The following is a 22,512-nucleotide window of genomic DNA, read 5'->3' as shown; positions in this document are numbered from 1 at the left end:
CAGATTGTTACCTCTAAATCACTAGACAAGTTGTGGTTAGAAATAGAAAGTCCATTTGTTATTCCAATAAGATTTTTATCACGAAGTGAGGTTCATAAATGGCATGGCAAAAGATGAAATAAAATCTAAGAACGGGAACACATTATATATATATATATAAATACATTAATATGTATCCTTTCCTATTTTGATCAGCTGAAGTTGATAAAAATTAGATGAAGATATTTTATACAATAATTGTTACTGTAGTAATGCTTTTATAAAAATATTTTAAACTATATCTACTAGTATATGAAAATAATAACAATGCATGTAAATACTTTTATAAAGTTTTTACATAACCATTCTGTTTTCATCGATCGACAATTCCATCAAGATTACAACGCGCCCATAGCATTTGTGGCTTTGTTGAATATTGATAAAGACATCATTAAGAAATATATGATAATTTTTCAAAGAAAAAAAATAATTTCCAGGAAACTATTTTAGAATAAATTATGCCAAAACATATTTGTATCATTTGTGATTTGAATTAAAAGGTGTAAAGAAAACACAGGGAAAAAACTTTGAAATATATTTCGTAAACGATTAAGTTGTTACATAATAACATACAAGCAACATATCTGGATGGAAATGGCGGAGATGTTTGGCTAACATTTCAGAAGGATTTATTTACAGTCAATGTAATACATTTATCTTAAATGTATAATATATGGTATACATTTCATGTACATTTCGTAGATTTATCATACACTGAATGTAATACTGTTAAGTATATAATGATTATGTATGTCTGCTACATCTTACAACAGCTACGATAGAGGTTCTGATCCACTTGGAATCTACAACTGTAATTAGTTATGACCTAATTAGGTCAAAATCAGGTTAAATAATTACATGATAGCATTTAATGATAAACTGACGAATATTAATTTATATCATCATTGTTTTTTATGGTGATCATACGTGTATACAACCAATCATTTTTACAAGATTTTTATCGTATGTCCGATCTCACTTACGTATTAAAAAATCTTTAAAGCCAAAACAAATTTCATTATCGTTAATAGATTTCTGCCAACAATTCCAAACTACAAATACATCTCATCTAGAAAACGCAATAAAGTTCAAGAGTATTCTCAGACATTAAAAACTCTAGACCGTATTATCAATTTTGGGGGTAATAATATTTAAATAATTCCAAGCATTTAAATCCTTTTTCAAACGTCATTTCCTGTGTCGTATAATTGACTATAAACAACAATATTAGCCATATATAAAACACTACCAATAATAATGTCTGAATGTCACTATAATCGTAGGATTCATCAAAGATTGCATTGATATCGACAGTAATTACGTCTAAAAATACTTAATTCACAGTTGTACAATTAAACATTATCAACAACATTTTTTGCAATATCTAATTGGCATTTGTTCAGCCGAAACACTGCGGTAAGAAGCATTTATGACGTCACAATACAGCAGAGTCAAATGCAGCCGTATTAGTGTTGTACCTATATTAGGACGGCAGTTGACATATATTTGGTATCATCATGTAACTGGTGTATGAAAAAGGTTTTGCTTTCGATTTCCCATATCTCATCCATTTTTCATACAGAATGATAGCAGCAGATATATTACAAGGCATGTGTAAAAATATATGACAGATTTAAAATCTGAATCTACCGATGTACAGAATGAACTGCTGATAATGATGATTGCGAACACAGCAGATACAAATTTTGGGATACTAGACTCATTATTAATATAAAAAAAATTAATGATAAAAAATATCAGTATCATGATTTCTGGAACAATTTGGATATCTTGGATTTATATAAATTGTTTAACTTGTTTCCAATTCCAATTCCTCGGTATACTTTGCTATGTATTATTCGCATGTTGTTATGGAATTAAAATAAGTTTATTTTACCTTGTTTTGTGTTCTCTTAGCGCTGTTGATTACACTGATGGACGGCCAGGTTAAATCACACGCTAACAATAATTACTGTATCATCTTGCTGTCCATTCACATTCTCAAACCTAGCTTCTTATCATGTATCCCAGACAACTGTATTGATTTCCGGGATCGGTGGTTAGTTTGTTTAAAATTAAACCTTCTGGCCGATATTCGGCCCCATTCCCAATGCAAAATAGTATCTTTTTTTCCCTAATTTAGACCCAAAATTTTCCCAATTCTAAGGAAAACACCATTATGTTTCCCAATTCAAAGGGCCCCGGGCCCCAGTCCCAAAATGGGGTGCAAGGGCCCTGATATATATATATATATATATATATATTATTCGTTTTGTTTACGAGTTTGTTTTGTATTTTTGAACAAAACAAGTAATGACTTAACATTACGTTTTGTTCTACTGTTAAGGAGGAAATGATATTTCGCCAAAACAAATTATTGATGGTCCATTTCCTGTCCTCCTTGAAAAAAATATCTAATTTTTGTTTCCAAGGATTCAGTGGATCCATTGAAACTACATTTATGTTTGTATATATATAACAATACACGTACGTAAAATATATACAGAACATTTTAGTAGGTTTAAAACAGTTTTGTATAAAAAGTATAAAGTTAAGTACAATATATGATTGTACATTTAATACTAGCTTTGACACTATGCACCAATACAGAAATACTGGTGAAAATAGTACTAGAGTGTTGTCTTGTATTAATAGCACTTTATGTCTTTAAAGAAATGACCACTGCGACTGGCGAATGCACAGCACAAATCCAAATGGCATATCATGTTTACAGTATGAAAGAACAAACATAGCACCCTGTCTTTGGATCGAGCTCTCCAGTTATGCAGCATTTCACTTTTCCTTACGAAAATGTTGAACATTAATGTACGGCGAATCGTCCATGTGTGCGTTTGCACTGTTGAAATTTTCATATTCGTCTTGGGGTTCATCATCTATAACAGTACCTCTAGAGGTACTTCCAAAATTTTCATATTCATCTTGTGGTTCATCATCTATAACAGTACCTCTAGAGGTATTTCCAAAATTTTCATATTCATCTTGGGGTTCATCATCTGTAGTGCGGAAATTTTTATTTTTTTCTTGTGGTCCAACACCATCTGGTTTCTTGACTTTTTTTGTAACATTTTCATAATCATCCAGTGGTTCATCGTCCTTTTTAGGGTTAAGATCCACATAGTCGTCCAATTCCGAATCGTCCTGAACTTTTCCAGACATATCACAATAAAGCTCTCCACCTACACTAGAAGCTCCATCGCTGAAACCAGGATTTGTCACATCGAACTTACTTTCAGAAGTGTCTTCCTTCTTTTTCGAACTCTTTTTCTTCAGAGATTTTTTTAACTTCTTGAATACTCCCTTCTGTTCCTTGTTTTCGCCTTTTAATAAGTTTCGGTTGAGCTTAATAGCATCCGCGTTAGAGTACAAAGCCGAATCACGGTTTTCTGGCTGATCCTATGTATTAAAACATAAAGTTCAGTTACATTACATCTCATCTTATACTCATCATGTCAACAAGACTGATACAAGTAAGGCATACTAAAAGATATACGTATAACTATCATGATTATCTCTCAATGACATAAATAGGATTTTACGTAAGCAAAGACATAAATTGCAAAATTATTTGGTGATAAGTGGAGAATATAAAGAGTTACCCCGAGATTTCTCCCTCGTGGAAGAGTCGGATCCTTTGCATATCTTGTCATTTTGTCTTGGGTTTGTTGAGCTTCAGTCGATACAGCGCCACCTAGTACTGTGACGTTCTCGTATTTGCCTGGTTTTCTCCCTTTTACTTGCTTCGGAAGTCTGATGCCCATTTCTTCCTCCCCCTCCTCGTTGCCGTCGTCTTTAGCTGCACCTCTGTTTTCCTGATAAAATAAAAAAAGACATTCGAGAAATGCATCCAAATAAAAATAACCTAAACTGCTGACGAGTTATTCACAATCTATCTTTGAATCTCGTTCGACGAAGTTAGAAAGCGATAATCTTTGCCAATAAAACGCGATATTTCAAAGGCGAATGACAAGGAAAAGTACCTCGGTGCATCAAATGTGATACTTTGTTTATGACGGACAATTGCTTGAATCCCCATTTATAGAAACTTTTCCTGTTAAAACAGGCATGTACGAGAAAGATATATTAACGGCGATATCGTTGAATAGTAACAACCAGCAATTTGAAATTTCTGTCATATCTGATGGTTCCAATGTCACGCCTAAAATTGCCACCATTTAAAAAGAAACTCTGTTCGAGATAGCTACTTTTTATGAAATGCAGTTACTCTAAGGATATTTACGGATTATATAACAACTACTTGTCTTTGTTCAAGCATAGAAATACATTATTGAAATACATTATTATTCCATGTAGTATGGTTCCAACCATTAATATATATATATACTTGTATAGAAAGACCGATAACCTTTCATACCACTCTGATAGTATAAAAAAATATAAAACATCGCAACAAGTTTTTTTTACGAAGAAAACTCGTTCATATCTTCCATAAGATGTCAGGTCATATACTCACAATAATGGTACTCATACGTGATTTGGATTTCCTTTTGCGGCATCGACAACATTTGACAACTACAATCAGTATGACGACGATTATAATAACCCCTACTCCACCTCCAACAGCAGCAGCGATGATAACTGTGATGTTGTCGTCTCCGTCGTCATCACACCGAGTCATATTTGGAAGACAGGAATCAAAACACGTGCCATTAAGTTCAAACTTACAATTGCAAGTATCAATTCCACGACCGGAAGCATTGCAAGTTTTGCACGCGTTATCACATTTAACGCAACTGTCACCGTCGATATAAAATCCTTCATCGCATTTCTGTACGCAGTTGCCATTATGCCGCAAGGAGCATGTACAATTATCTCTGATCCCAGGACCTGTACAGCTCTCACAAATGCCATCACATCTTTTACAATGTCCGCCATCTTTGTAATACTTCAACGGACACGCTGTTACACACACAACCGTATAATCACGTGACACTTCCTCAGATGACGTCGTGTCATTTGAAAAACCACACGTCGGGAGCATTTCCGTTAAATTAAGAGTTAGCTGCCCTTCCAGACCAGTGTTGTTGCAGGTGGCGTTGTAGTCGTACTGTAGGCAACATTCAGACGTGATATTAGCCGACGGATCACAGAAAGGTAACCGATCATCGAGTATCATCTGCAACGCAAAATTGCAATTTAATAGTTGTCATATTGATATTATATATCTTCGGTGCATTTGATCATTGTAGATACTTAACTTCACCGTATTTAATGCGATATGCCTTGTACCTTTAGGGAACTGTCACATGATCAGAATTATTTGACTAGTGATATTAAATCAAAATCAAGTGGTTTTGTTATTTTATATGTGGTAAAAAAGTGAGAATTTCCTGGTGTTCTCTATACCTCACCGTACATTTTTTCAAGTGAAGGAAAACACTGGTCCACAAATCTTTAAGGCATGGTGAACGACAAGGTCAATATTAGGTAATATTACATTCAGGAAGGAATGAGTAAATGACGTAATGATCATGTGACATCTGAGTTAGGAGACAATGACTAAAACAGGCTTGTATCCGCTGGACAAGCAGCGTCTCTATTCCCAAAAACGGTTCAATTTCCATTTTTAAGCTTGGTATTTGAAAGGATTATTAAAAAATATCGATTGCAACAAAATTCTTAAGAGGGACATTAAAAGTGTGCTCTGTAAGGCATGTGCTAATTGAATGCATGTTTTTTTCAAATGTAGGTCAAATGTCACGATCAAGGTCATATTGTCAAAACTGTTGGACCACCGGAAAGACCCTGCCACAAGGAACACACAACCAAAAATGAAAGCCCTACCTCGTACGTGCAATAGTTATTGGCATGGTTAAGTTGGCAATAGACAAACAAACAGACAAACAATAGACAAACAAACAGACAGACAAACAAACAAACAGACAGACAAACTAACAGAACAAAAAACCCACCATCCCTTCACAAAAAGGGGAAATGTAAGTCTAACACGAGAGTGTCGCTAGATAAGCGTAAACTATATCAGATCAATGGGTAAGATAACCAACTTACCAACCCACTTCCTGGTTCAATCTGACCAATCACATACACGCCCAATCGTACGGGCGGATAAATTGCTCTTTAATGATCAAAATGGGTTTTTTGGGTTTTTTTTTAAATTTCTTTTTATTTTCTTTTTTAAATCCCAAATTCCACATTAATTCTTGTATCTTGAACGACTGTTCTCGAGATCTTTATCATTTAAAATAAATTATGACACCTTTAATAACATCTACTAATGACTTCGTTATGATATATCATGATATCTTAATAACCGTGGGACATACATCCCCGTTGAATTTGAATTAAATTATCTACTTTTATAAATGAATATTTGGATAATAAATGCAGCAAGAAATCCATTGCGGGTTAAAGATACGAACTATATGGAGGAGATCATTTTATCTTTCGTTTACGTTTGAAACAGTGATTCTAGAAAGAGTTCATAATGATAAGACACAACTAAGCAGTGCATTATCTCAGTATCGTTACAACATAGCCTTCGGTGACATGTACAACCGAGAAGATTAAAATACACAGCAATCCTTTTGAGTGTGCTAGAACAAGACAATGCACGGCAAATTTGTCTTTTTTTTTTCTTCGTTATTTTCTTACTCAAATATGGAAAATAAATTTGATAATCAACTACAAATGAGATAAAATCAGGATGTAAGAAAAAAGACCAGGAAGAATGACAAGGCTTGTAAAACAATGAAAGAGGAAATAATAAGCATTTAAAAATAAACCAAACGAGAAGGTGACAGTAAACAAAGGACACGGTCGACATAAACATGTTAGATATACAAAATAAGGTGATCCCTGAAGGAGATTATTTTTCATCAATTCTAAAGTGTCTTTAGGTTTGTTCAAATAACGAACAATTAAAAAAGTAAAGGCACTGCTTTCAAAAAATGAAATATGTATATTATATATATATAATAAGAGGGTCTGTTTCAGTGGGATTGTGAAGTTCAACAGGCTTGTTTCTTTGATATCAATTTCACGAGAACCATGTTTACGTAATAGTGACGTCATCAAGAGTAAATTATCAGGAATCTGTTTTTCATTTTTTTTTTTTTTTTTTTATCAACTTTTACTAAATACTCCTACTATCGATTTCAGACAAAACCTTGTTTCCGTCAAATCAAGTGCAGACCTGTCTCTACCAACTATCACGTTGCTCACAAATAAACAACGCGATCCTAACAGAGGTGCATTGATATCATTTGTCAAACCGGTTCCGCATCGTTAACTATACATTCTGTATACCATACTTTCTGTATTTCCACGATAAATGCAAATCTGGGGATCAAATTATATGATAGAATGATTGACTAGCAAGGATTAAGCGTAAAGATAATGCACATTTAAAAAAAAATCAGTTGTGCAGTTTCAGTATCTAGCTATGTGTGTTTGTTATCTATATTTACCCGGACACCTGTGTACAGACCAGGAAGTGTTCCGAGATAGCCTGGTGTGTCACTCCATACAAACTGTTCTAATGTAAAAACACGCAACTCCATCTGACCCTGTGTGTTTATATCTTCTATCATTCCGCTGTATACACATACAGCTATAATTTTGATATAGACGTCATTTAATCAAGATTCAATTTCAAGTATTGAAGTATATATTCAAAAGCAAATAAAAAATAAATAACTTGCAGATCACAAACCAACACAGAACAAAAACAGTTCGTGGACAAGACATACAATGCGCATCTTAAGTTTTCACTTCATTTTAACACAGTTAAACATGTACACTGCACATAAGTATCACTTAAAATCTGTCAAATGTTTCTCGGGAACAAACAGCTGACGCCTTCCCGTAGGTTCGTGCGTAAACCTATGATCACTAGTTTTACAACGTCTCTGGACTTTCTAAAGTACATATCAATTTAAAGTGTCTTCAGGTTACTGGCGAGTCCTCGGACCAAAAAGAAACTGCATAATGAAATTAAATCGATTATTTGGCTCTATAATATTTAATTACAGTTTTGTATCGAAATATGCTATATACCTGCATGTTTTTTGTATATTCTTGGTATCAGAATCATTACCCTCAGGGACCCCCTCCCTTCAACGTACACGCGACAATTCTTACATAACGACTCAAGGAAAACTGGTATATATTTTGTTGTACAAGGGCTCAAACGGGAGTTTTTGAAGCATTCTGCAAAGCAGAAAATTATTACTCTGATTTACTGAGAGATGGATTTTTTTTTAAATTTATATATGAATGTTTCACTAAACAGAAGTGACGGGAAGTGAGGACGATTTTATTATAAGGCACTTGATGTTCTGGTGACTAATAAGTCTATTGTGTACGATGGAAACACGCTACGGGGAATAATGTCCCAATGTTTGAATTTCTATCATTAACAAAATGAGATCTATGAGTAGATTTAGGGGTCGATAAACACGACATTTAATTTATTGGAGAATGACAGGTACGATTGTCTGATGGTCTTATTTCGCCGACGGGAACTTTTTCAGATAACAACAATTTGACCCACAAGAAAGTATACCGAACACAGACAAGCGATAAGGAGCGCACGTTCTACTTACGGATATTCATTTGAAATTCGTGATATGTACGTTTATATAAATAGACGTATATCCGGTAAGCATACTGTAGTAGGTACGTAATAAACTAAAAATAAAAAACAAACAAACAAAAAGCAATCATATGCGGATATACTTCATGTCAATACAGTCATATTCATAACTCAAATTCACCATTCAGTTTGCAGTTAATAGCATAAATCTACGAATATCATAAAAGCTACGTTATACCTCCTTTCTTTGGCAAAAGGTTCCAGATTAATCGTTACACTTCTCGAATTAAACGTTGAATACAACGAAGACATATATATATGTACGAAGCGCGTTACTGCCGTGCGACATGGCAATTGGTACTTGCTCGAGTTTAACGTTACCATAACGAATCAAAATAAATATCGAGATAAATGCAATCAACTTTCATCTTTTCAAATCCATCCCACAGACAAGTTAACAGTGTACATGGAATTATCGAAAAACTAGGCCACTATGCATATGTTTAATTCTACCATATTTATACCATATTTAAGTACGTTGATATACATGTAGATCATACAGCTTTCCCGAGATGTTGATTTTAAGGGCGATAAACCTGACTTACACGTTATGTTTCATTACAAATTAATCCATACCATGATAACAATAAGAATATCTAGTAAGCATACATTTTGACAATCAAATATGATCAGTGTCCCTCAGCAAACCTTAACAGATATTCTGTGTGAACAAGACAAGTATCTTGGTTTGTGTTAAAACGTCTCGTGTGCTTAGATAACAAGGTTATGATACTTGTTATAGTGCATTGTGGGTAATTTAGAAATGGCGATGATTTTAACGTACACAGACAAGTTACATATCAAAAAGGTTCTCTAATCAACATTGTCACCTACGGCAGAATCTATTATCAAGATTTTTTTCAGAAACGTAATTCGTCTTATCAGTAGCTGTTTCAAAAACTCGGTTAGGTTAATTCATTCGAATAGTGGCACGGTTGAGAATATACGCACGTACTTGTCCCTTGTTCTTAAATTATCAGATATATGAATGTTGAGAAATGTATGAATTAAGGGGCTAATGCACATCCCATCTTGATTTTGACTTTACTTTCGAACACTTTGGTCTTTCCTTAGTCGCCTCCAAATGACTTCAAAAATTAGGACCTCAGAATCACTGACGAGTCCTGGAAGGACAAAACAGCTGTATGATAAATTAATTCTTTTGCTCTACTGTATATAGCGAAGTTTTATCAAATGTGGCATTCAACCATATCTCAATCACATGCTTACTATAAATTGTCTTCATGTTCAGTTTTAGTGTCTTTCTAAATCTTATAAATCATCTGTTTACTATGTTATGTTTTCAGAAGAGCCTGGGTCAAAAAAAGACGCTAACAATGGATAATTGAGGAATTGACATGCGCTTGTATAGTGTTATCCCACTGAAATCAGACATAAAAGCCCCACACCTTCACTCCCAGACATGTCGTGCTGTAATAGGTATAAATGACCGACATTTTCTTTGTTAAAGGATATGAAATATCGATCAATAAATTGAAGGGTAATTATTTACATTCTAGTGAATTATTCTTGCTTACGGTGTGCAATCTACTCACAGTATTCACGCAACAACTACATAAACCATTATCATAAATACCTAATAAAACGCTTAATATCTAAATAGGATTTATAAGTAAGCATATTATGGGAAAACCAGCTTGTCAATTATCAATGTATTTTGCATTTTATTTCTTCTGAAACGTTTTTCTACAACTTAGATGTCAACAGAAGCTTAATCCAATCTCGAATTCCAAAATCAGTAAAATGAGAGGTTAGCCAGTAATACATTGTAGATACTCGGTAAAATGTGAGGTTAGCCAGAAATACATTGTAGATACTCGGTAAAATGTGAGGTTAGCCAGAAATACATTGTAGATACTCGGTAAAATGTGAGGTTAGCCAGAAATACATTGTAGATACTCGGTAAAATGTGAGGTTAGCCAGTAATACATTGTAGATACTCGGTAAAATGTGAGCTTAGCCAGAAATACATTGTAGATACTCGGTAAAATGAGAGGTTAGCCAGTAATACATTGTAGATACTCGGTAAAATGTGAGCTTAGCCAGAAATACATTGTAGATACTCGGTAAAATGTGAGCTTAGCCAGAAATACATTGTAGATACTCGGTAAAATGTGAGCTTAGCCAGAAATACATTGTAGATATTGCCAGCAATACATTGTTGATACTCGGTAAAATGTGAGCTTAGTCAGCAATACATTGTAGATACTCGGTAAAATGTGAGCTTAGCCAGAAATACATTGTAGATACTCGGTAAAATGTGAGCTTAGCCAGAAATACATTGTTGATACTCGGTAAAATGTGAGCTTAGCCAGTAATACATTGTAGATACATTTGTAGATACTCGGTAAAATGTGAGCTTAGCCAGAAATACATTGTAGATACTCGGTAAAATGTGAGCTTAGCCAGAAATACATTGTTGATACTCGGTAAAATGTGAGGTTAGCCAGCAATACATTGTAGATACTCGGTAAAATGTGAGCTTAGTCAGCAATACATTGTAGATACTCGGTAAAATGTGAGCTTAGCCAGAAATACATTGTTGATACTCGGTAAAATGTGAGGTTAGCCAGAAATACATTGTAGATACTCGGTAAAATGTGAGCTTAGCCAGTAATACATTGTAGATACTCGGTAAAATGAGAGGTTAGCCAGAAATACATTGTTGATACTCGGTAAAATGTGAGGTTAGCCAGTAATACATTGTAGATACTCGGTAAAATGTGAGCTTAGTCAGCAATACATTGTAGATACTCGGTAAAATGTGAGCTTAGCCAGAAATACATTGTAGATACTCGGTAAAATGTGAGCTTAGCCAGAAATACATTGTAGATACTCGGTAAAATGTGAGCTTAGCCAGAAATACATTGTTGATACTCGGTAAAATGTGAGGTTAGCCAGTAATACATTGTAGATACTCGGTAAAATGTGAGCTTAGTCAGCAATACATTGTAGATACTCGGTAAAATGTGAGCTTAGCCAGAAATACATTGTAGATACTCGGTAAAATGTGAGCTTAGCCAGAAATACATTGTAGATACTCGGTAAAATGTGAGCTTAGTCAGCAATACATTGTAGATACTCGGTAAAATGTGAGCTTGGCCAGAAATACATTGTAGATACTCGGTAAAATGTGAGCTTAGCCAGAAATACATTGTAGATACTCGGTAAAATGTGAGCTTAGTCAGCAATACATTGTAGATACTCGGTAAAATGTGAGCTTAGCCAGTAATACATTGTAGATACTCGGTAAAATGAGAGGTTAGCCAGCAATACATTGTTGATACTCGGTAAAATGTGAGCTTAGTCAGCAATACATTGTTGATACTCGGTAAAATGAGAGGTTAGCCAGTAATACATTGTAGCTTTAAACATCCGTATATCGTAGAGCTAGGAGTATACAATTGCAATTTGTTAAACTTGACGAAATTTTACCCGACGCTCAAATCTCGATGTGAAACATGGTCTGTCCGAAATCTGCATGCATGTTTAGTATTGTCTAATGTTTACTGTACCAAGGATAATTTTTCGTGACTGACGAGATAGATTATTTAAAATGCATTCACCATTCAATACCCAGTGGAAAATAGTTGTATATGATTTATATGAAATAGTTTACAATTTGAATCAACGACACAAAACTTGAACCATAAGTAACAAGGAACAAACGATACCAAACAAGAACTACAATTGCATTTAGAAAAAGACACGGCATAGGTAAATTATGGAACAAACCGGTTACGTCTCTCTAAGACTCGGCAGTAAATATTAAGGGTCTGGCCCCACTTGTATAAAACATCTCAACTTGAGATTTCCTCATGTCGAGATTTTCCTCAGCTGATATCTCCTCAAAAACGGCTTGTATAAAATTTTCTCAAGGAACATGAGGAAGGCATCGGCTAGGATGTCCTGAAATTCCTTGAGGAATTTTCATACAAGATATTTTCAAGGAGATATCAGCTGAGGAAAATCTCGACTTGAGGAAATCTCAAGTTGAGATGTTTTATACAACTGGATTGCTTAAACCTAAGTGACGACTGAGGAAATTGGACGAAACAAAACAACACAAATAATGACTTGTTAATGGAATCTTAATTCAAACTCAAATTACCAATGAAACAGGAAAAAATACACAAAAGAAAGATTTACTCGGAAACTTCTGGAAAAGGACAAGGGGAATAAGATCACATGTAAAAATACAGATAAATTGTGGGGTCAGTGAACTCCTCAACTGGTTTCAACTAATTTGAAATTTCTCCAGTATCTTCCTAGGTTTCAATGATGTATGTTGCTGGCATTATCACTGACGAGCCCGAGAAGGTTGCCACAGCCACATCGTAAAGCTGAATTCTTTGTAAAACTGTATTTAATTCAATTTTAAAGCTGTTATTAATTTGTGCTTCCTGTGTGTTCAATCACAAACCAACAAATCAATACCTGTAATTTTCAATCTAAAATATTCAAAGGATCGTCACGTTCACGTGTATATTTTTAACTAACGACAATGGACATCTAGATTATATAATAAATGGGTTGTTTGATAGGAGATTTATAGAAAATAAGGTCAGATAGGGCGATTTCACTTCTTGGCAGGCGGAGTGTTATAGGCAATTCATTAATGTTTTCCCGAGTATCGCAATCAAAGGGAGTGAAAAAAAACTCTCGTTCTCTTATCCTACGTGACATTGTGGACGTGACGTTATCGAATTGTTGGTGAGAATAAATTAAAATGAAAAAATGATTGCCGCACAGGTATCCAATTGGAAGGATAAGACGAGAAATTCTTCAATCGATTAAAATTTTAATATATCTGTTCAAGGATATTAAAATATTTTCTTACTCGGGTCGGAGATTCTGTAAGATATTCTCAAAGGATAGGATGGGGAAGACGCCCTTGTCATAACAATCCTTTAAGTCGTCAAGTTACAGCATCAATTAAAGGCAGGGATTAGATGTAACAGGAAAATCATATCATCCATCCCTTTGAAGATGAAATTTCGACACATCGGGTTGGGTTTATTTTTTTATTTGTTGTTTTTTTACGGAGGGGGTATCGAAGTGGCAATAACCCGGAAGCGTAACATTTGCAAACTTAAGGATCATATCTCAAAAATTAAGTCTCCCTCTGTCTCACCATCAAAGCGGTAAAAAAGTGTCTCCGGCTTATCTTACTCCTGAATGTAAGTTGTTATTTAATGATATAGTTGATAACAGATGTGTGTTAAGTTTGCGGTGGTAAATAAATCGGACACAGTATGTACTCATCAATCTCGACACGGTAAATGAGTTTGTATGACCGAGATGACCTAAATCGCCCGAGAATCGACGTACGTCGATTGGGACAACGCCGGGCGTTGTCATGGAGACGTAAAACCCACCAACCAAACGAGATGACCTCAAAGTGAATCACATTACGTGGAGCGGGGAAAACCGGACTCGGTGAGGATGAGTGAGCGTTCAAGGTCATTCTAAAGCTTGATGTAGGCAGTTATAAATCAGTCAAAATTTAGGTGACAATTGGAACATACGTATTGAGCAAAGAATTTCGAGAGTTATAAATACATTAATTCACATGAACTATGATTCATTAGACTGGGCGTTTAATAATGTCTTCACGATGAACAGGAGCTGAAATTGGACGAATTGGGGTGGGTCGGGTATTATATAACCAGTACCCCGGATGTATCATATCTAAAGTTTCAAAGGCGGTAAGTACACCGTTATAAATAAACATGCATTTCATACATGTGTTTATGAAATGTATATCTAGAACATACAGAATAATGAATGTGACATCGTTTGAGTTTATATAAATCTACATACCGAACCGTTAATAGTTTTTTTTTACATTCTTTTTATTCAGTGATAAACAAATAGATACAGAAATATCCTCTCGCAGGAGGGCTCACATTCTTCACTCGCCTTTCACATAACCATTCATCCTAAATACATGTAGCTGTAGCCTGACCTATAGCTATTTGTTTAATAGTATGTACATGTCCTAAGCGACAACTTTCTAGTGTTACAATAATTGATCATTATGATACTATATATTTCTATATTATCATAGAAAAGACTTGAATTCTTTCCAGTCTTTCTTAACCATGTCCTATACAGGACTGTATTATAAACACCAAACTGAATAACACTTTTCAATACAAACAGCAATATATGAATAAGACCTGTCGAGTAATGAAGTAAACGGTCTGGCAGAAAGTTCCGCCTTCTAGGATACGGAAATGATTTCTAAATCCAGTAGAGAAGTAATCAACTTTGAAATCCAACTTAATAATTTTTTAAATGAAAACAGGAAGGTGCACACATGATGAAACCAATCAATAACGAAAGTTTAGGCTATCTGATACATTTAAAGAATGGGTGACAATACACACATATATATTACTTAAATCAATTATCAGATTCAAAAATACACAGCATTTGAAAACAAACATGGCTTCAATTTTCATTTACATATTTCCTGATAAAAATGAGATATTACAACGTAAAACCGTTGAACATTCCTTTTGTGAAAACATCAGTATTTGAGACATAATCACATGTTAATGAATTTCATGTCAAATATGGTGAGTAGGTGGGAAGGAATTTGTGTATCAACGTGGTAAGTAACGAGATGTTTAGTTTGAACCTTGACCGCGCCACATAAGCACGTATAGGATAGACTAAAGTTATTTTAATGAATGAAAACGGACATTCCGGATGTTCACACTTGAAGGAAACGCCGAAATTATTGTGATCTTGAAACACCACGGCACTCCGTTTCTTTTAACAGGCTGTCGAGAACACGTGGCTACAATCCATGCCAGGAAATGTGAAATAACTGTACCTCCTTAATAAAAAGGAAGACATTTATAATTGTTGATGCTAGAAGGTGAATCCTACCTCTTCGAAGAAAACAGGACAAGTAAACGAACGAAAACATTAAATCATTTGTTCCTGCTTGTCAAAATACCGAGTACCTCACAAGCTCCTTTCATTCTGATATTATATGTCGTTATATTAATCTATTTATGTTCATGTGTGTTTTAGAAACAGTACACCGATAAGTCACTTGTATTTTTCAATGTGTTCAGCCGGTCTAGAGTGAAGTGCAGAATTCAAAACATGTCTCAAGCCGCGTTCGTTGAGCCATAGAAGATTACAGATCATCAACATAGATAAAGCACGCTGGATGTTAAAAAAAAAACAATATTGTCACACCATATATTATATCGAAATGAATGTTTTAATGATAAATTTCAGTATTTGCATACTTTACATAACTTCAAAATATATTAAGGGCTAATTCCTTTAATAAGAATTATGTCATGACACAAGAAATATAAATATGAAAATCATTTTTGTTTTTTTTAAGGACCATTGATATAGTGTGCACTATAGATTTGTGTGCACATTTAACAAGTTCAAAAACTGCCCTTTTCACTAATTTTGCCGTCAATCAGGAGATATTTCAAAATTAGCATTTTTTCCACGTGCGGGAGCGGTATTTATACATGTATTGTTCCGTACCCTAGTCATGGGTACTTGACACAGAACGTGTGCTCCGGTCCGTCCTAGTCATTGATGACAAGTCATTCATCAATTGTAATAAGATCATCTAGGTCGGCGTCACCAGACTGGGCAACCACATTCTACAAGGATGACTGACCATCACTTACAGTAGGACGGTCGAGCTTGACCTCTCTGACGTCAATTTCCCCACAAATGGTATTATCTAGTTACGTATTCAAATAGGAAGGTGAAATGTAAAACTTTATAGTAGAAAGGACAACACAGAGTCGCTGTCCTACCGTAAAGTTACCAATTCTTTTTATTATCTTAAAAGCTTATGTTCTGTCTTCATCTCTTCTATATTTCTAATAATGACAATATCAACTTTTCCTTCTTTTTACATGTGAGTGAAACAGCTGATCAATGCATTTCATTATTTTGGTTATAGTTCTAACCATGTCTATTTTTCTCATTTCATTAAAATTTCTCATTTTCATTTAAAATAATTTCTTATTTGTTTATTGTTTTTAATCTATTTTTACTATTTTTTAATTCTTTATCATTTTATCTGTTTTATTTCACCAACAAAAGGAAATTGAGATTTTGAATAAGACATCAGGAGCAAACGTCTGTGCATCCGACTTTAGATATGTATAGTCACTTCAGGTGTCACAACATGCTAATTGCACCTGCATAAAATGTCAAATGGTCGACATTAACGCTCCAGGTAAGTCAATTAACAGGTGTGGTGAGAGGTGACACGTGACACGTTATGACGTCAGTAGCAATCGATAAGTGATGAATCGATTTTAGTCCTCCCATAAATGTTTTTAAGAATTAGACACAACAGTAAATTGCTAATCCAGCAGAAAGGGGTAAGGGGTGGAAATGTGGGTCAGTCGCCTCGAATGATAACAGGCATTGTTCAAAATGTCGAACAGAAAACACAAATAAAAACTCTGCAACTGTCAAACCGAGGCTTCCGACCTATTTTTTTTTTTTTTTTATCAAATGTTCTACACAAAAATATACAGAGGCGTTATATTTTCTGATATCTTTGGCCATACCCAGTACAGACATTAAGCTACACTTGCTGTAACGGTCAGACCATGATCAACAAATTTATATGTAAATAATCTACATATATCATAATGTTCGAATTATGCGAATTCGCGAATTCATCGCAAAATCCTCGAACAACAGATTGTGCAGGTTGGTTGGTTGTTTGACAGGTTTTCCGTCTCCACGACTCCTCCCGAGTCTGGGCATCGTCTCACCAATGATCGCCGTCCCTATAACCTCAAACACAGACTTCCTTTACCCGTACACTCACAAACCAGATGTCCCTACCGAACCCTCACAAACCAGTTGTTCCTTCCCGAACTCTCACAAACCAGCTGACCCTCTCTGAACTCTCACAAACCAACTGTCCCTATCCGAATCCTCACAAACCAGCTGTTCCTTCCCGAACTCTCAAAAACCAGCTGCCCTCTTTGAACTCTCACAAACAAGATGTCCCTACCCAACCCTTACAAACCAGTTGTTCCTTCCCGAACTCTCACACACATCAATTTCCCTCTTCCGGTACCCTCACAAATAAGTTGTTCCCTACCTGTACCTCACAATGACGAATCAAAAACAAAACCCATTGGTTTAATTCATCCAAGACACACATAAACATGTTATCTCTACATATCAGATTGACGGATCAATACGGTACGGTCATGCTTACTTCTATTTTTTTAATCAACATAAAATGTTTATCCGCAGTTGTAAGTAAACAAAGGACGAACGTGTTATCATTCACGTCCTTTATGAGTGGTATAGTGAAATACATAGGTGTTAGTTTGTTCTACTTTCTATTCCACAGGCACTTGGCATGAATTCCCAACTCCATGGTCTGTTTATAAGCAAAAGAGAATCTAAGTATTTATATAAGAACATGGATCGAGTCCCTGAGTTTCCCTGCGTCAACATTTCGGCAGCAGCAGTTAGATGTTGTATGTATTTTTGGATCGTTATTTTGATACCTTTAGTCTAAATAAAATTAAATCTTTATATTACTTCTGTATTTCTTTGCATGAAAACCATTCTTCTTTATAAATATATATATATTTACCAATAATAGCACTAACACGATACAATGGTTGTGAGTAAAATACAAATGTATATGTCTTAAATTATTGTACTCACAGAACAGCGATTAGAGTAATGGTCACGATTCGATAAACTTAAACAAAAATTGGTAGTTATTATCTCCAACACATAGCTTTCTTTGTTTGCTAGAATGATCGCTTTGTGAAGAAAGCTTGTATTGTTTGGAGGCGAGAAATCCTTGTAAAAGCTGAACGTCACCTAATCGAACAACATGCGGGAGATACACCGCATATTATTCAAATTCATTCGGGTCATGTCTTGTCATAGGACACAACCATAATAGCACAGGATGTTACTTGTCTTAGCGTTTTCAGCGACTCGCTGCCACGGGTAGGGAATCGAACCACACACACTTAGAATATTCACATCAGGTCGATCTTCTACCGACTGAATTATTAGGGACACACAAACCATGTTAAATATCAATTATGTAGTCAATACAAGGCAACAGTGTACATGTGTCTGTGTTATTCAATTGTATATAATTGAACAATTCATAAATATACTGCTTCGGAAAAAGAAAAATGTCAAAAATGATATCTGTGAATTTTACTGAATACATCAATTATACCTGGTAGGTACCTACACAATAAAACGTTATCGATCCAATCACGGGTTAAACCAGACGAGCTTCCTTGTCAGCCTTCAGTATTGTGTCGGTTCTATTTTTAACTTTATCTACGTCGCACTTGCACATGAGTTAAATGTTAATTTCCATTTACATTCTCTTCCTGTGTTCTATCGACAAAAATGAAAAGTGATTTAATTCCACACAGGTTTATACACCACAGTGACACTTTCCGCTTAGAATTAATACTAACAGGTTCAGCCTAGCGAAGTAAGGTCTTATACCTCTATCAGAAAGAAGTATACAAACTTTAAATACACATTAAGTAAACTTATGTACGAATTGCACAATAACCTGGTACCGTGTTATTTCAAGTAACTGATCTTCGGTGAACAGGGCTCCTATATTGTAAATGATAATGAAACTATACTAGTCGTAAATCTGCCTAATAAGTGTATTATTTCTTTCAGTGCAACAAAAAAAGATACATGTTTAACAATATAACGTAACTGAGTGGACGTCTGTCAAAATTGAAAGATTACTCTATCATTTTCATCTCTCATCTCTTCTCAACCATTCCATCCTCATCTCATCTCTTCTCAGCCATTCCATCCTCATCTCATCTCTTCTCAACCATTCCATCCTCATCTCATCTCTTCTCAACCATTCCATCCTCATCTCATCTACCCTCAACCATTCCATCCTCATCTCACTCTCATCTCTTCTCAGCCATTCCATCCTCATCTCACTCTCATCTATCCTCAACCATTCCATCCTCATCTCATCTACCCTCAACCATTCCATCCTCATCTCACTCTCATCTACCCTCAGCCATTCCATCCTCATCTCACTCTCATCTACCCTCAGCCATTCCATCCTCATCTCACTCTCATCTATCCTCAACTATTCCATCCTCATCTCACTCTCATCTACCCTCAGCCATTCCATCCTCATCTCACTTTCATCTATCCTCAACCATTCCATCCTCATCTCACTCTCATCTACCCTCAATCATTCCATCCTCATCTCACTTTCATCTACCCTCAGCCATTCCATCCTCATCTCACTTTCATCTATCCTCAACCATTCCATCCTCATCTCACTCTCATCTATCCTCAATCATTCCATCCTCATCTCACTTTCATCTACCCTCAACCATTCCATCCTCATCTACTCACTCTCATCTACCCTCAACCATTCCATTCCCATCATCTCACTCTCATCTATCCTCAACCATTCCATCCTCATCTCACTCTCATCTACCCTCAACCATTCAATTCTCATCTCACTCTCATCTACCCTCAACCATTCCATCCTCATCTCACTCTCATCTACCCTCAACCATTCCATCCTCATCTCACTCTCATCTACCCTCAACCATTCCATCCCCATCTACTCACTCTCATCTACCCTCAGCCATTCCATCCTCATCTCACTTTCATCTACCCTCAACCATTCCATTCCCATCAACTCACTTTCATCTACCCTCAACCATTCCATCCTCATCTCACTCTCATCTACCCTCAACCATTCCATCCTCATCAACTTACTCTCATCTACCCTCAACCATTCCATCCTCATCTCACTCTCATCTACCCTCAACCATTCCATCCTCATCAACCCACTCTCATCTACCCTCAACCATTCCATCCTCATCTACTCACTCTCATCTACCCTCAACCATTCCATCCTCATCTACTCACTCTCATCTACCCTCAACCATTCCATCCTCATCAACTCACTCTCATCTACCCTCAACCATTCCATCCTCATCTCACTCTCATCTACCCTCAACCATTCCATCCTCATCTCACTCTCATCTACCCTCAACCATTCCATCCTCATCTCACTCTCATCTACCCTCAACCATTCCATCCTCATCTCACTCTCATCTACCCTCAACCATTCCATCCTCATCTCACTCTCATCTACCCTCAACCATTCCATTCTCATCTACTCACTCTCATCTACCCTCAACCATTCCATCCTCATCTACTCACTCTCATCTACCCTCAACCATTCCATTCTCATTAACTCACTCTCATCTACCCTCTACCATTCCATCCTCATCTCATTCTCATCTACCCTCAACCATTCCATCTTCATCTACTCACTCTCATCTACCCTCAATCATTCCATCCTCATCTACTCACTCTCATCTACCCTCTACCATTCCATCCTCATCTCACTCTCATCTACTCTCAACCATTCCATCCTCATCTACTCACTCTCATCTACCCTCAATCATTCCATCATTATCTCACTCTCATCTACCCTCAACCATTCCATCCTCATCAACTCACTCTCATCTACCCTCAACCATTCCATCCTCATCTACTCACTCTCATCTACCCTCAACCATTCCATCCTCATCAACTCACTCTCATCTACCCTCAACCATTCAATTCTCATCTCACTCTCATCTACCCTCAACCATTCCATCCTCATCTCACTCTCATCTACCCTCAACCATTCCATCCTCATCTCACTCTCATCTACCCTCAACCATTCCATTCTCATCTCACTTTCATATTTATTCAAACTTTCCATCCTCATGACCTCATCTCACTTCCACACATCCTCAACCATTGTATCTAAACACACCCTAGACTCACTTTATCTACCCTCTACCATTCTACCTCATCTGATTCTCGTTAATTGTTAAACAGTCCATCCTCATCTTCCTCCCTACTATCCTACATATTCCATCATCATCTCACTTCCATCTGTCTTAAACCTTTCCAGTCTCGTCTCACTTTCATCTAATCTGAACCAATCAATTATCATCTCACGGCTCTCATCCTCTCAGACACTTCGTCCACTTTACACTCTTTACCCAACTTTCACTTCCTACTTATAATCATTTGACTTTCAACTTACCTCCCCTGTTTTCAAAGACCGTCGCTACAATAGCCCAATGTGGACGACAATCAATAAAAGTTTAGCGAATTTTCCGTCAAACTAACAAAGCTTGTCCCACTTCAATGGGTCCTGACATTATTTTCAAGAAATCTTCTCATTAATTCATATTCATGTTCTTGCTATTACGCCACCTATGATTAATTAAAAGCTTACCTGTGATGAAGTCAGAAGACCCAAAACATGTACCACTGCTGTGAAGGCTGCCTTGACGAGCAATGAATTACTTCCCATTTTTCCGAAAACACGAACAAAATTCACTTTACCAATAATTAAACGCAATTACATTTAAACTTTTTTTCAGAGTCCTCCTCAGTAAGGTGATCACATGTTCGAAATGTCATACATTCCTAGATTAATCCGTACTGTGAGGAGAATTGTAGTGTACGACAGACATGTGTGAGATGTTCATAGATGTTCGTCCTGCCTCTGACTCGTCAAGTACCACATGACCAAGGCCTAAATACACACTATCTTTCGTAGTACTTTGTGATGACATATTTCCCGTTAAACTTTAGAAAAATCCCTTATTAGAGCGACCAGCCAGCTCATGGTAAGTGTACGCACTTGGGGACAACCCGGAAGTTTATGAAGTTTGCGGAGCGGTGTTAGTGTGTGTGTGTGTTTGCCCTCGATACACAGGTAT

At 36.0% G+C, this 22,512-nt stretch overlaps 1 protein-coding gene across 1 annotated transcript; it reads right to left on the bottom strand.

Moving 5' to 3' along the window:
• Positions 1-2,627: 2,627 nt before the first annotated feature.
• Positions 2,628-22,220, bottom strand: LOC132546652 (uncharacterized). The gene is made up of 4 exons (XM_060210377.1): positions 22,023-22,220; positions 4,532-5,194; positions 3,657-3,869; positions 2,628-3,453 (listed from the first exon to the last, which is right to left on the bottom strand). Exons 1-4 carry the CDS (start codon positions 22,098-22,100, stop codon positions 2,833-2,835), a joined length of 1,575 nt encoding a protein of 524 aa, XP_060066360.1. The 5' UTR covers positions 22,101-22,220; the 3' UTR covers positions 2,628-2,832.
• Positions 22,221-22,512: the final 292 nt, after the last annotated feature.

This window comes from Ylistrum balloti, unplaced genomic scaffold (genome assembly GCF_031769215.1).
Source record: "Ylistrum balloti isolate Yb309-2 unplaced genomic scaffold, AGI_CSIRO_Ybal_v1 Utg369606, whole genome shotgun sequence".
Taxonomy (NCBI): Eukaryota; Metazoa; Mollusca; class Bivalvia; order Pectinida; family Pectinidae; genus Ylistrum; species Ylistrum balloti.
Note: the sequence above shows the minus strand (reverse complement) of the source record. Positions and strands in the feature narration are given on the sequence as shown.

Coding starts and splice junctions, on each gene's coding strand:
- LOC132546652 (XM_060210377.1), bottom strand. CDS start 22,100: ATGGGAAGTAATTCATTGCTCGTCAAGGCAGCCTTCACAGCAGTGGTA. Junction 5,195..22,022: donor GTCTTCTGACTTCATCACAG/GTAAGCTTTTAA, acceptor TTTGCGTTGCAG/ATGATACTCGATGATCGGTT. Junction 3,870..4,531: donor CACGTATGAGTACCATTATT/GTGAGTATATGA, acceptor TTATTTTATCAG/GAAAACAGAGGTGCAGCTAA.